A 16,499-nucleotide genomic window follows, 5' to 3' on the forward strand; every position below is an offset into this window, starting at 1 on the left:
TATTTAGGTTGTCTTCGGAGCCATAGTGTCTTGGGCCATCGGAAGGTGAGTGATGTGCGCATCTTCTTTTTTATGTGTGGCTGTGGATGCCTTTCAGCACTGTTTTCTTTGCCTTCAAAGCCTTTGCTTTGGCTTCGGCTTTAGGAGGGGCAGGGGCTTCCTTCTTCACTTTCGGCGTTATCTTTGTGAGCTCAAAATATTGTTTTTTTAAGAAAGGTCCTTCATTCACTGAGAATGACATATCACCAAGAACAGTTCTTTTTTTCACCAAGTTTTTAACGTGTATAGAAGAAATATATTTTGAGCCTGATCTCAATATTGTTGTATTTGCAAAATTTTGTAATACTGAAGTAGGAGAGGCTCTCAATTCAACGTAATATTAGAAAATATGCATTAACTATATTATTTTAAAACATTTTAAAATCATCTCGATTTTTAAAAATAATTAATATGGAGAGTCAAGAATAAATAGTATCTTAAAAAGAGGTATTTAAAAATATCACTTTCTTATATGTTTACATATATTACTGTTATTTTAAAAAATAATATATAAGACACAACAAAATAAACTAGGAAATTACAAATGTTCCTGCTTCCATATCCTGTATGCACTTTCTCTGACTGATGTGTTTGATTCTTCATATGCTACGCTTGTTTTGAGAAGTTATTTTCTAAAATTCACCAGTCTAGTAATAAAATACATTACTGTCAAAAATAAACTATGTTGACTAATGCTGCTTTATTAATATAAAATTAATCCCTCATAGAAAAAAACTATTAAATAACAGGTATTTAACTGATTATGTACAAATCCCAAAGAATTTACAAAAAAAGTGACTAGAACTAATAAGTGAGTTTAGAAAGGTCATAGGATACAAGACCAATATAAAAAAAAACCTGTTCTATTTCTACATATTAACAACAAACAATTGGGAATTGAAGTTAAAAACATAAAATAATTAGGTATGAATCTAATAAAAATAAATGTAACATCTATATGCTAAGAACTATAAACCCTGATGAAAGAAATTAAAGAAAACCTAAATAAATGGCAAGACAGTCTAGGTTCATGGATTGAAAGACTCAATATCATTAAGATTTCGATTCTTTCTTACCCTATATACAAGAATAAACTCAAAATGGGTTAAAGATTAATCCTAAAACCCGAAACCATAAAACTCCTAGAAGGAAATATAGGCAGTAAACTCTCTGACATTGCTCTGAGTAATATTTTTTCTGATATGTCACTTTGGGCAAGGGAAACGAAAGAAAAAATAAACCAATGGGACTACATCAAACTAAAAAGGATTTGCACAGCAAAGGAAACAATCAGCAAAAACTGAAAGACTCTGGGTATTTATCCAAAGAAAACCAATACACTCATTCGAAAAGATATATGCACCCCTATGTTCGCTGTAGCATTGTTTATAATAGTCAAGACATGAAAGCAACCTAAGTGCCCACCAATAGACAACTGGATAAAGATAATGTGGCATATAGGTACAATGGAATATTACTTGGCCATAAAAAAAGAATGAAACCTTACCTCTGTGACAACATGGATGAACCTGGAAGGTATTGTGAGAAATAAGTCAGATATTGAAAAACAAATACCATAAGATCTCAGTTATATGTGGAATCTAAAGAACAAAATAAACAAAACAGAAACAGACTCATAGATGCAGAGAACAAGCTGATGATGGAAGGAAGGTTGGGAGATGGGGTGAAAAAGGTGACAGGATTAAGAAGCACAAATTGGTAGTTGCAAAATAGTCATGGGGAAGTAAAGCATAGAGAATATAGTCAATAATATGGTAATAAATATGTATAGTGCCAGGTGGGTACCAGACTAGTGAGGGGGATCATTTTGTAAACTATATAATTGTCTAACCACTATGCTGTATACCTGAAACTAATATAAAATAATATTGAATGTCAACTGCAATTAAAAAATCAAAAAGGGGACAATAAAAGTGAAGTTTGAACTTCCAGGTATAAAACAAGTAAGTAATGGGGAGGTGGTGTACAGCATAGAGAATATAGTCAATAAAGTTATAATAGTGTTGTATGCTGTCAGATGGTTGCTGGACTTATCATGGTGATCACTTCTTTTGGTATATAAATGTTGAATAACTATGGTGCACATCTGAAACTAATACAATATTGTATGTTAGCTATATTTTAATAAAAATCTTTAAAAAACAAGGTTTTAATTCTGTCCAAACTGAGAAATAGATTCAACACAATTAAAAAAATACATCCTAGCTGAATTTTGTATAGATATCTTTATGTGGAGTCTAAGAAAAGCATAAGAACTACCATAGGCAAAACCATATTGAAAAGGAAGAAAAAAGTTGGACAACTCATGTTACCTGTCTCCAAGACTGACTATAAAAGTCACAATAATCAAAACAATATGGTATTGGAAAAGGACAAATATATATTTCAACGGAACAAAATATATAGAGTCCAGTTGCATATCACACATGTGTGGTAAATTGATTTTCAACGAAGTTGCAAAGGCAATTCATTGGACAGTCTTTTCAAAAAATAGTGCCAAAACAACTGAACCTTAATCTATACCTTGCGCATTCACACATACAAAAAAAACTGATTCAAAATGGACCACAGACCTAGATATAAAACTTAAAACTAGAAAACGTCTATAAGAGAAGAAAATCTTTGTTACCTCAGGTTAGGCAAAGATTTCTTAGGTGTGACACCAAAAACATGATCTATAAACAAACAAACTGATAAATATGACTTCATAAAAATTAGGAACCTCTGCTTTTGAAAGATAAAAGAATGAAAAGTTAAGCCACTGACAGTGAAAAGAGTTTGCAAATCATGTGTCTTATAAAGGACTTATATCCTAAATATATAAAGGACTCTCAAAATTCAATAAGAAAATAAAATACAAAATTAAAAAACATTTATTTTGCCAAGGAAGATATTCAGATGACAAATACACCCATGAAAAGATGCTCCACATTATTAGTTATTAGAGAAATACGCATGTATGTGATGGGATACACCTATTAGGATGGCTAAAATAAAATTATAAACTGGACAATATCAAGCATTGATGAAGATATAGAGCAAATGGAACGCATACATTGCTGATGGGAATGCAAAACAGCTGCTTTGGAAAAAGAGTTTGGCAAAATTCTATACAGTTAAAAAATACATTTACCATACAACTCAGCAATCCTACTCCTTGCTATTCACCCAAGCGAAATAAAAAATGTATGTTCACATAAAACCTTTAGATAAATGTTTAACGACCTAAATATTTCCAACTAGAGAATGGATAAACTTTAGTACATCAGTGCAATGAAGTATTATTAGCAATAAAAAAGAATGGCCTGCTGACACACACGACGCGGGTGACTCGGATGCACTATGCTAAGGAAAAGAAACTAGGCTCAAAAGGCAGCATACTGAACGATTCATTTAGTATATATTCCAAAAAAGGCAAATCTGTAGTCACAGAAAATAGACGAGTGGTTACCAGAGTTGCAGCAAAGGGAAAAAAATGGAGTTGACGACAAAGGGTATGGAGGAATATCTGAGGTGACAGAATACTTCCTTAACTTGATTGTGGTGATAGTCTGTCAAATTTATAGAATTATACGTAATCTGTAAGTAGATTATATCTGGATAAAAATGTTTTAAAAAGAGGAATGAATGAAGAGCGACAGGAGTACAAGAAAGAGCACGATTTCTTCTGAGTCGGCGTAGGAGGTGAAAGACAGGGACAGACAACAGTTTTGAGAGGATGATGAGTTCATCGGGTCTTCCAGGCAGAGAGAACAACACGTGTGAACCCTGAGGGGAGGATGTCTGCAGCCTAGATGTGGAAAAGGGAGTCACTGGAGTGAGCACAGCATCCGTGGTGGGGGACACAGTGATGTGGAAAAGGGAGTCACTGGAGTGAGCACAGCATCTGTGGTGGGGGACACGGTTTGGAAAGGTAGAAGATGCCACTTCATAGTCATTATGAAAACAAAAAAAAACCCCGAAAACACGTGTTGGCAATGATGTGGAGGCGTCGGGACCCCTGTGCACTGCCGACAGGAACATAAATGGTGCGGCGGCGTGGAAAACAGTAGGACGTGTTCCTCAAAAAACAAAAACAGAATTCCCGTATGATCCAGCCATCCCACTTCTGGGTATATCCCCAGAATGACTGAAAGCAGAAACTCGAACAGGTATCGTACACTCATGGTCACAGCAGCATTACTTACGATAGCAGCAACCCAAGTGTCCACGGATGGGATGAATGAATAAACAACATGTCTGATACACATACAGTGGAATATTATGCAGCCTTTAAAAAATGGAAATTCTGACACACGCTACAACACAGGTAAACCCTGAAGACATTCTACTAAGTGAAATAAACCAGTCACCAAAAGACAAATATTGTTTGATTCCACTCAAATGAGGTCCCTAGAGTAGTCACATACATAGACTAGAAAGGAGGATGGTGGTGGCCAAAGGATGGGAGGAGGAGGAAAGAGGGAGCTGGTGTTTAATGGGTACAGTTCAGGTTTTGCGAGATGGAAGAAGTTCTGGAGAGGGATGGTGGTAATGGCTGCACAACAATGTACTTAATGCCACTGAATTGTGCGCTAAAAAATTAATTAAAATAAATGAGAAAAACAAGGACAAGTAGAAGAGAAAAAAATAGGATCATGCAAATCCTTAGCTAGACAGCTCAGGAACTATGGCACCTTCGCTTCGTTGTGGGCAATGGCACTCTGTATGTTTTTAAGCAAGGGAGGGAAATGCCATTAGTTTATAATCTATCTTGTCCAGTAGGTTCTGCCTGATTCCATCCCTCCCCACAGACTTCCAGACACCTTCCTGGGTGTTTCCCAGGGCATGGCTCTAATTTCAGTTCGATATAGTTTCATTTGTTCCATTATCCCTGATCCACTAAAATAAATCTCTATTTTGCGAATGCCTAATCCAGCCCGACAATGAGATCAGATTTTTAGATACAGCCCTGTCTCAGGGACACGGAAGGTTTCTCAGCCTTACCTTCTTCTCTTTGACGCCAGATGGTCCTGTGTCCCTCAGGGGCTTCAGACCATCAGCCTGCTCTGTTTTGGGGTCATTACCATTTCCTCCTTTTATTCTTATCAGACCTGGGACTTGGCTCTCCATGGGAGACGAGCAGTCTAAAGTCAGAGTGTTCCACATTTCCTTTGGCCCCCATTAAGGTCACAGAAGCAGAGATGAGAGCAGGCTGCAGCCAGGTGAAGCTCCTCTTTGATGCTAATAAGGGCACAGCTTCCCTACCCCGATAGAAAGATGACGTGGGCCAGGGGACAGGGTATTAGAGAAACCTCCAACCTCTCAGGCAGGGGTGAGCAGGGGCTAGTGACATCACAATCACACTGCTTATTTTCTGAGGTCAACTAATGTCACGCCAGGGCTGGAGGGCCAGCACATACTTTTTATTGTGGCAACAAAAGGGACAGCAGGGTGAAGATGCCCTCCTCGGACTTAGGGCAGGACGGCAATGCAACTGGGTGGTGACTTTTATACATCATTGTTCAGCTTATAAAGTGGTTAAAGTATAAAACATTTAGAAAAGACCTAATGATACAACTTAAAAATCACATATAATCCTATCCCACAGATCAATGAACTAGAATATCTTCATTTTTCCCCACTGTGTAAGCTTGTCTGTGGCTTCCTTTTTTGTGGTCTTACACCTCTCGTCAAATCCACCAGAAAGCCGTGTTGGCTCCAACTTTAAAACACATGCAGAATCTGACCACCTCCACCGGTGCCATTCTGGCCTAAGCCAGCAGCATCTCTCTGAGCTCACACGATTACTTCATGCCCTTCTGGGGTTTCCCACCTTGGTTCTCACACAACCAGAATGATCTTTTCAAGCCTAAGTCAGATCATACTCCTCCTTGTCTCAATATCCTAATGTCCTCCCCTCACTCAGAGCTAAAGTCCAAGTCTGTGCACCAGCCTTAGAGGCCCTACGTGGTCAAGACCCTTCGGATCCCTCAGACTTTGTCTCCTACCCACTCTCTCCCTTGTCCACTCCACTTTGGCTTCTCGGCTGTTCCTTAGCCATGCCGGCCATGCTCTTGCCGTGGGGTCTTTGCACTGGCTGTTCCCTCTCTCAGAAACTCCTCCCTCCAAATATCTACCTGGCTAACCCAACTCCTCCGTTGGTCCTCTCTGAGGCCAACCCTGTCCACACTATCTAAATGGTCCTTGCTGCCACCAGATCCTGGTACCCCTAAGTCTCCCCTAATTTTCTCTATCATGACTTATTCAATAGCGCTTAGGCACTTTTAAAAATTCTACATAAGTGACTTATGTAGCACGTTCAGTGCTTTTGGTCTGTCTCTCCTGCTGGAATGTAAGCTCTGAGGAGGTGGGAATATCTCCATTTTGTTCATGGCTGCACAAGAGTCTAGGACTGCCACACACGATACAGACCTCAAATGCTGAAGGCACTGAGGGTGGGCCATGGTGCCGATTCGCCCGCAGCAAGCACTCTTCTGCTGCTTTTAAATGAACAAGCTCCCCTAACGTTCAGTGCTCCGCATGCTAACAAGTCCCCGCTCCCCCAGTGAGGCCCTTGGACTAAGGTTCCCGCAGCAGAACGTGAGTAAGAAAGGTGTGTGCAACTGAAGAGGAAATCACTTGTCCTCATCGTCTTCTCCCCCTTCCTGCTGGATGGGAAATGGTGACAACGGCAACAGCAGCCTTTAATGCACAGAGGGAAGCTCTGCGTTGAAGACGACACAGGCACCCGCCAGCCAGCCTGAGCTCCTAAATGACCTACTGCTCCCACAGCGGGCCACCTTAAAGCCTCTGGGCTGTTATAAGAGAGAGAAATAAACTTCCCAATGTCATTTATCCACTGTATTTTGTGGTTCTTTTTTTTATAGCAGCTTAGGCTCACCCTGGTGATATGGAGAAGACCACAATTTTTTTCTGTTGATTTATCAATATATTGAATCATACTAATAGCATTCCTGATACCAAATCGCTTTGCACTCCTGGCATAAAACCCATGTGGTCACAGAGGATGATGTTTTAAATGTGCTACTGGATTCTTCTGCCTAATATTTTATTTGAAATTTTTATAATATTCATAAGTAAGGTTAATCTGATTTTTAATCTGATTTTAATCTGATTTTAAAGTCATTCAGAGATGCTTTAATTTTTTAATCTGATTTTTTTAATCTGATTTTTTAAATCTGATTTTAACCTGATATTGGGTTTTGATATCAATGTTATGCTAAATATTTTAAAAGTCCATAATATAGATTACCAAAGGCTTTCAGGAAAGTTGGACCAATTGACATTCCCACTAACAGTATATTAGGGCATTTATTCGTCCTTACCAAATACTATCCATCCTTAGTATTTGGTATTGTTAATTAAAAATAATACTTGCTATTATTTAAAATAATTTGTGTATTTAATACGTGAAAAATAGTGTCTTAATTAGTATTTCCTTGATTGCTTGTGAGAATGAAGAGGTTTATTTAAGTCAATGGCACTTTTTCTGGTCACTTACTTTGTTTTTTACTGTATCCCATAATATGTTTAATTGAGTTAAATTTTGTTGATTCTCATCATACTGAATCAAGAAAACGTATTCCACATGGAATAACTGCTTCTCTTTCATTACGAACAATGGCTGGAACAAGACCTGACTCTCGGCCCAGTGCTCTTCCCCTGCCTCTGACCCCTCTGCAAACTCAGGCCCTCGACACCCAGCACCTAGGGCGTCAGCTCACCCTCTGCTCTCCCCTCACAGAAACGCTCTGAACGAAGGAGGTGTGGATAGGGAGGGTCTGTCCCCACGCGCCAGCTTCCTTGAGCCTTCTAATAAATGGAAAATACTTTTGTTTCAAGGGCGTAAAACACTACTGAAATGTTTGCATAGTGTGAAAAAAAAATCAGTAAAGGCTAGTAAGAATGGTAAATAATTAGAGTCTGGTTCTCTATAGCCTTAGTTCAGTATTACTGTTAAAAAGGCACTCATTTAAAACATGTAGTCAGCACTATAATGTCCAATAATTTAGTCATAAGAGATATAAGAGGGAAAGGTGTCTCCTCTACACAGAAAGTACCTCATAGTTAGGATAATCATATAACTTAGCATGCAAGCCAGCACATGCTTAAGAGTGAAAGAAATTGGGGGAAATGCTAACTCATACGGGCTACCTGGACGACAGGAGCAAACTGGGACTTTCCCAGGCAAATTAGGATGTATAAGCACCCTATTTATGGTAATCTATCAAGAGAGTGCTATGAATTATTATTTCTGTTCTTACTTGTAATCGTTTCAAAATGGATGAAGATAATACTGAAATATATATTTATTTTATTTTCTTCAGTGTTATGGAAAAAAGATGCACTGTCCAATAACATTCCTATAAATATGGCCATGAAGCTGAAAAGTATCAAAAAGAGCATACAATTATTAGTACTAATCTTAAACACACACACATCCCGAAACTCCACGAAAACCAGAATGAACACACACACAAATGCTTTTGAGGACAAACACCTGCATATTTTACTTGTTCTCAATTCTGTTTTGATATCAGTCTCCGAAGATGGCAAATAAAACTTTTAGTTTCAATAACTTCTCAAGTCAAATGACTGCCTTTTGTTGCACTGACTTAAGAGATTCTTCCTTTATTCTAGGGAGAAATGTTTTCACTTAAAGTCCAAAAGGATAAAACCAACAGCTTCTGGTGAATGGCAGCACTTCTGCATATAACGTTTAGAATATTAGAAAGTTAGGCTACAGAACGACAGGTAGGATTAATCTCGTAAACTTTAAATGTTTACTTTAAAAATAGGCAATGATTCATTTATAATTCTAAATTTTAGTCTGAAAGAATCTTAACATAAAATATACTGCCTTTTAATTTTCTCCAAGTAAAACAGTTCTCTAGCCTAGGAAAACCAGACTTGGAAGTTAAGCTATTGATTCGCCCTCCCAGACTGTCAGAAAACAGGAGTGCTCTTTAATATGCAGCAGAGGCGGAGGGAGAAACGGCGAAGGGGTCTCTGGGAAATAGCAGACGCCACTCAGCAGGGAGCAGAGTTTTTCCATCTACTGTGTCTGAGGCTCCACCCTGGCATTGAGCTTTGCTGGCCCACTCAGGTAAAGAGGGTAAAACCTTGACAATGTAAATATTCAAGCATGAATGATGACAGATACTCTGCTCTTCTGCTTAATCAACAAGCACCCCAGACATCATTCCAGCATTTAACGAAATCACTGTGAAACAGGTGCCTCACATCAGAATCAGAAAAAGTAGGAGAGAGCTGGGGATTGACATAAAACCGAGTATCTAAGGAACACACAATTCCTCTTGTTACATAAGAAGATACACAAACTGATTTAACTAAAATATTTGCTTTGATTAGTACATATTGTCAAAAATGACCAAAAAAGTCTTAGCTTTTGTATAAGACAAGACATAGATCCTTTCACCATTCAAAGGTTTACAAATATGAAAGTCATTCAGAGATGCTTTAAAATTCTAAACCTTAATAAAATGAACACCAATTCATCCCATTCAAATTATGTGCACACCCAAAGTTTCCCAAGTTGTCATTTGTGCAGGTTTTTCCTATTGTACATTAATTTATTATTATGTTTAGAGACATCATTATAGTCCATTTTACTAAGCTGTAGCGTATTTATACACCCAGATGAAGAAAGTTCATCCACATTTGTGGAATATTGTAAAAACCATACTGAATGTTGTTTGTCAAGCAATTTTTACAAATCTAAACTGTCTGAGGATAACATTTAATTTAAAATTTTAAGAATACAAAACTTCATATTTTTAGAAAGGAAAAAGACAGGGAAAAGATCAAAGTAAAAAGGACAGAATTGAGATTAAAAATCTATTTTAAGCCAAAATGACAATGTCTTCATAAGTTAATATTAATCCTTTAATTATAAATTTCAAAGGTTTAAGTAGTTTCTATGACCTTAGCTTTGAATAATTATGCCATATGGGGCTTTTCTTAAATTTAAAAAAGATGCTGAATTGTTGCTCAAAGCCTTTTAATGACTTCAGGCTGGCAGAATTCCAGTATAATCCTTCAGATACCATTAAAATTATAGCCCAGGAACCCGAGCTGGTAAATGCTATGTCAATTTCATAAGAGCTTTTTACTTAGTACAGTGTGGAAAATGTTTGATGTGATCATATGTTTTTAAATATCAAATCGTGAAGCTTAAAACTACTACTTACAATAAAGAACTCTCAAAGGAAACAACGGACAGATTACACTAAATACAAACAAAACTTTTGATGCATCATTAAAATCAAATGATAAAATTAAAAGGCAAATACCAAAAATATTTGCCACCAAGAGTTTTATTATTCTAAATATAAAATGAGTTTATATAAGGCGATGAGAAAAATATTAGGATAGTAAGAGAAACTGACAAAGAATATGAACTGGCGATTCTCAGAAAATGAACTGTGAATAACAAATCTATCATAAGCGTTTGACCCTGCTCTTAAAAATGCTGAAAAATAAAAAAATACAATAAATTATGCTATATCCATAAAATGGAATACCATGAAACAATGAAAACTATATTTTCCAAGAATTTCAAATGATATTGGAATATTCTTAACATAGCTTTTAAAAAAGCAAAAGACACAACTGTTTGTTTAGTACGATCTCAGTCAGCTGACGTGGCTATTTTACATACATGTTAAATTATTACTATTGATTATCTCTGGGAGGTGGTAGTAATAGGAAATTTTACACTTCTCTATTTTCCATATTTTCTAAAATATCTTTTATTTCAAGAAAGGTGATTTTTAAAAATAGCCGAATAGATTTCTTAAACATGGTAAAATTTAAATAGTAATGTTCTTCAGTGTTTCAAAGGTTCATATTTTATGGACTTTCAATTTGGTTTGAAAAGATTTTAAAAGACTAAAAAGGCAGCTTTCACTTTGTAAACGTCAATCATTTATTCTTTTGGATTCTCTATTTCAAGAATTTTGACCTTGTGGAGGTATTTCACATACTTCTTAACTCAGAGCTGTTGAAGACATCATCTAGGTGTGAATCACCGCTGACAGGAGCGAGGCAGATCTGGAGTTAGGAATTCCTATCTAACCTTAACAATGAACGGGCTACCGAAACAGCCCAGACTACAGCGAATGTCACATTGAAATTACTTATTATTCTAGTGTTATTTTCCTCTCTTCTTCGAATGTCAATTTTATACTTAATAGAAAATTAATTTCTAAATCCCTCAATTCTGACCAGGTATTTTAATTTTCGGATTTATTTAAACATGAGAAAACCTTTTATAAGTTACAACATGAAGAATTCAAGTAACATGCACAATGACAAAACAGTCTAGCAACAGGATTACCTACCAGCTTGTTAGTATTAATTCAAACTTTTATAGTAAGAAATCAAACATCTACTAAAATTAAAACCATATCTGAAAAAAAATTATGTACTTAATTTAGTAAGTAATATGGAGGAAATTACAACACTAAAAAAATCAAGTGAATATTTGAATATAAAAATATATCTTATCCTACCCTAAAGTATTTATAATGGGTTGAAATAAAATTTGGAAAAATCAATAACAATTTTTTTATTTATTCCTATTACCATTCATGGCGGCTATGCTGAGTTTCTCAGTTCATCACTCTTTTATTCACTCACTTAACATTCCTGGACGCCTCCTGTGTACCAGGCACCACACGTGATCCTGAGCTTTCGAAACGAATATTTCACAAGGACTGCTTTCAGGGAACCCACAGTCCAGGTCTCCACTGCATTTGGAAATTGCTAAACTCCTTTTACTAGTGGAGGAAAAACATTTATCGATCGAAAATATAAATTACTCTTCATATTGAGAGCCCGGCACTTGTAATTTTGCCGTATGGACTTTGGGTTGGTTCATTCCACCGACTCAACAAAAACCAAATTCAGGACAATAACACCAGCCACGTGGTGTCCTTGCCCCGTCCCCAAACTCTGCCTCTGCCGGCAACTCCCACACTTTTACCAACCGACCGCTTCGGCGCCTTTACCCATATCGGATAGAATGACTGTGCTAAACCCCCCTTACATCTTCTTGTATTACTCGTGTTCAACCCAGGAGCATTCCGTTTTTCCAGGCTCACACTGCCGTGCTCCCTCCTCTCCCGGGAGCACTACTTCTACCTGAGCAAACATTCCTTTATACCTACTTCCCTTAAGCCGCACCCCGGCCATCTGCTCGGCCTGAAGGCTGGCTGTTTCCTGACACTCCCCACTCTGAGCAGACTACTGTGATGCTTTACTCCACATATAGATGGTACGAGCTCTTCTCAAGCCTCGTCACAGAATTCCTCTGTATCTTTGCCAATTCTCTCCTTTCCTGGATCCTCAAAAGCCATGGCTCCAGTCATTCCTTTGCTTAATATAAACTAGGTGAGCACCTACTGTGTGCTGAGTTTTCTAGACACTAGCAGTGCATAAATGAAAGATACAGATAGGTCCTGCTAATGAAGCTTACATCTTAATTCTGGTAAATAGAAAATAAACAAGCCAACAAATTAAAACATAACCGTAGACAATGTGGCGAGCTATGAAGACAATGGGAAAAGGTAAGATGGTAGAGGTAGGCAAGACGTTAGACAGAGGTCAGGGAAGGATGCTCTGAGGAGGGCGGAGCGATGAGGAGGGTGGCCATGAGAAAATCATGAGAAAGTACCTTCCAGGCGGAGGGGAGGCAGGTGCAAAGGTCTGGAAACGGGAGAGAGCGAGGCACATTCCAGAAACAGACCTGTGTCTGAGGAGGCTGGATCCTTGTAGCCAAGGGGAGAGGGTGGGCCCATGCTGATGAGCCCATTAACACCTCGTATCTCAGATCCAAGCACTGCTTATCCGTAGCTCTCTACATCGCTAAGCTCTTCCTCTCCATCAGCCCCTTCTCATGTATCTCAAGACATTTTCAGCCTAAAAATATATTCTCCTTGGCTCCTGCCACTCTTTGGAACTACATCTTTTAATACCAGATATTCCAAAACAATGCGGTTTCACTAGTCTCCACCTACTCACTACGCCCTCACGATCTTCGGCAACCGCGTTTCTGTCCAGTCCCATTTCCCGTGCTCTGTCCGAGATCGTCGCTGACTTCTCAGTTTCTAATCTCATGACCCTTCTCCCACCCTCATCCCTCCTGATTTTCTTGACAATCTTCCTTTCTAAATATTCTCTTCCTTTATTTCTATGACAATACATTCTCATATTTCTCCTTCCTTGACTGTTCCTCCCCGACCTCCTAACAGAAGTTCTTCCTTCACCGCTGTTTGCTTTCGTTCTGCATTCCCATCCCGAACAGGCCTCCTCTGGATGCTTGCAGCTGTTTGTTCCAGTCTTGCCTTCTCTTACGACTATCTACCAGTGTTCCTGCAATAGCGAGTGAACATCACAGCTGGGTGTAGCGATGGCACTTCAAACTCAACATGTTCATCACTGAATTCTTTTTCCTCCCCAAACCAGAAATTTCTACATTCCCAATTTATTAAGAGTTGAAGTACCCTTAACAGGTCTAATCAATGCCATCTCCGAAATGATTCTCCAGTATGTCTGCTCCAGCCCACTGTCACTGCTCTCAGGGACTTAAGGATTAATCCAGTCCCTGCCAACTACTTCTGCTACTATGGCATCTTCACTGACAAAGATTTTCCTAATAATCATTTGACTCTTGACACTCCATTGAGTAAAAATCTTCAGTAGCTTCTCACTGTTCACTCTATGAAGTTAAAATACTTATTACAGCTTCAGAGACTTGCAATGATCCCTACCTGCCTTTAAGCCTGATCACCAACCACTCTCCTTGATTAACCTCTATGCTGTGCATACGGTTTTGGTTGCTCTTGCTGGTTCTTTGGCTTAGAACACCATCTTGCATATCCACTAGTTGATATCTTACATATTATACTCATGTCTACTTCAAGTGACATCTCTCTAGTTATCTTCCCTGATTGCCTTAACAGAAAATAATTCTCCCCAATTCACACTCTACCCTGCATTACAATTATGTGTATGTCTTGCAGTCACTACATTTTAGAATTTCCTTGAGGTCAGTACCTTTTCCCTGCTTTTTTCTGTGTATCTCTATAGTGCCTGGGACGATGCCTTCCTGGGTTATACAAAATCTTCCAGAAATATTTGCCAAATGAATTGTCCATGGTTTCTAATATGATTTTTTTTTTTTACTATCTGTAAACTGTCAATTAGTAAAACATAGAAACCTATATATGAAAAATTTCATCTATTAAAAAGAAACATTTAAAATGTGAATATAGAGTGCAAGAAAATCAAGGCCTAAATTGTATATCTTCTAAGTCTAGCTTTGGTGTGTCCGATTTTCTTAAATTGAGCTACACTGGTATTTGTACCACTGAAGAACGTTACTTAGAAGTACTGTGAACTAGTGGCAGAGATTGTCGAAGCCGAGGTGAGGTGCGCGTAAGGGTGACCAGAAAAGATAAGTGTGACACCATTTTCATTCTCCATCAATCTTTTACTTGTTATTGTCAGAGGGCTAAAACTATTCCATATAAGGAAATTTCCCTACTTCCTGAAACTCGGAGTATTTTAACATCAAAACATCGTTTTGTACTGCTTTAATGCATTATCTCTATCGTCCTCACTTTGATGTAGAAAAGGCATCTACCTGGAACGTGTCCTGGTGGCCAACCTGTTGCCTTTGTCACCTTCTTCCCTTCAGTAAGGGTGACTCCTTTGTCCACTGGCTCCAGCAAGTCACTGTGGGATCACTCTTGACTGCTCAATTCTTCTCCTCCACCCCTTTTTCTCTCCCCCGAGCCTTCTCCCCTTCCTCCGTCTCTCTCTCCATCTCCCCGTCATCTGAACCAAATTTATCTGAGAGTCAGATTTCGGCCAGCTTTACCCTTGGCAGCATAGCTCTGAACCCAGAAATAAGTAAGAAAAGGACTCTAAAGAAGCGTCAGGGAGCCTGGCTTTTTGGAGGAACAGCAAGGAGACCACTGTGCCTGGAAATGATAATAGAGGAGGAGGAGGAAGAGGAGGAGGAGGAGGAGGTGGTGGTGAGGTCAGGGAAGACACCCCCAGAGGTGGACCAGGTCCCATAGGTGTGTCTAGGCCTTCAAAAGAGCTTTGTTTTGACACTCCGTGAGTAGAAGAGGCTTGATGTGATTTGATTCATGTTTGAATAGGACCTCTAGGACTGCCAGTGCTGAGAATAGACTGAATCGAGGGCAGAGAAGGAAGTAAGGAGACTAGTTTAAAGGGCACTGCAAGAATCTAGACAGATGCTAGAGGCACAGGCCCTAGGTAGTCGTAGTGAAGATGATAAGTACTGATCAGATTTGGGTCATGTTCTGAAGGTAGAGCTGACAGGACCCATGGAAATCAATGGAGTAGTGCCTTGATAGTGTTGTATGCCTGCTCCATGAAGGTTGACCATTATTTAAAAATGAAGAAGGGAAAAATTAAACAGAATTAGAAAATTCTTAAATTATGCTTTTTAAGTTTTTTGATCCCAAAATATAAAATGGTCTTCGGAAACTCAAGGGACAATTTACATTTGTTATGATTAACAGTCATTCACATTTACTACCCAATTGAAATATTTACACGTTTCCAGAACATCAAAAGAAGGAATATTTGAGATTATTCCTGGGAAGAACAGTCAACCCAAGATGTGTAAACATTACGTTGACATTTATTTCAAAAATATATAATTCTAAAGTAACTTCTTAATCTGAAATATCTATCTGGGAAAATATGTCATTATTTATGTTATACTGCTGTAAAAAACCGTAAATCTATAAACAATTATTAAATAACCTAGTAATGACCTGAAAGCTAGTCTTAACCTAAGAAAATTGAAGGCTACAGCCCAAGTATTCCTAACCAGTATAATATCTGACAACATCATAATACTGTTTTACCACAATGTGTACTTAATTATTATAAAATGGTATATTCCATACAATCTCTTCAGTGAAAAGTCAAGGGAAGAGTTAGGAAACGCCCTGTATTATTTTAGTGGTACCTACACATACTGCAAGATACTTAAGTCACCCATTTGAATAGTTTATAACTCTGAAGAGTAATTCTATGTCCACCACCTGGAGATTAAATACAGAGGTGGCAAAAGTGGATTTCAAGCAGGGGTTTCAATTGTCTACAAAAAATCAAGTAGTCAAGTTGTGTGTCTTACCTTTTCCAATGTCATCTCTGTCTCAGCAGCGTGAGTCTTTTTCAGCTCTATTTTCATCTTTTCTGACTCAGCCTTCAGCTTGTTGACAGCAGTCTCGTGGTCCCTTGCAGCCCTTTGCTTCTCCTCTTCTCGAAGAAGCCCGAGCTCCACCAGCTGCTGTTTCCTCTGAGAGTTCACATTAATCAGCTCTTCTCTCAGCTTGTGAACTTGGGCCTCCATGTCAGCAATAACCTTG

At 38.3% G+C, this 16,499-nt stretch overlaps 1 protein-coding gene and 1 pseudogene across 6 annotated transcripts in view; both read right to left on the minus strand.

Moving 5' to 3' along the window:
* Positions 1 to 241, minus strand: part of LOC102883653 — a 542-nt pseudogene extending 301 nt beyond the window's left edge.
* The window catches only part of CEP112 (centrosomal protein 112), a 328,322-nt gene that overhangs the window by 121,536 nt on the left and 190,287 nt on the right, over positions 1 to 16,499 (minus strand). For all 6 annotated transcript variants that reach the window (XM_015589808.2, XM_015589807.2, XM_006912420.3 and 3 more), the window contains one exon: positions 16,265 to 16,495. In XM_015589808.2, the coding sequence (XP_015445294.1) occupies positions 16,265 to 16,495 (231 nt within the window). The remainder of the gene's footprint in view (positions 1 to 16,264; positions 16,496 to 16,499) is intronic.

This window comes from Pteropus alecto, unplaced genomic scaffold (assembly GCF_000325575.1).
Source record: "Pteropus alecto unplaced genomic scaffold, ASM32557v1 scaffold134, whole genome shotgun sequence".
Classification (NCBI taxonomy): Eukaryota; Metazoa; Chordata; class Mammalia; order Chiroptera; family Pteropodidae; genus Pteropus; species Pteropus alecto.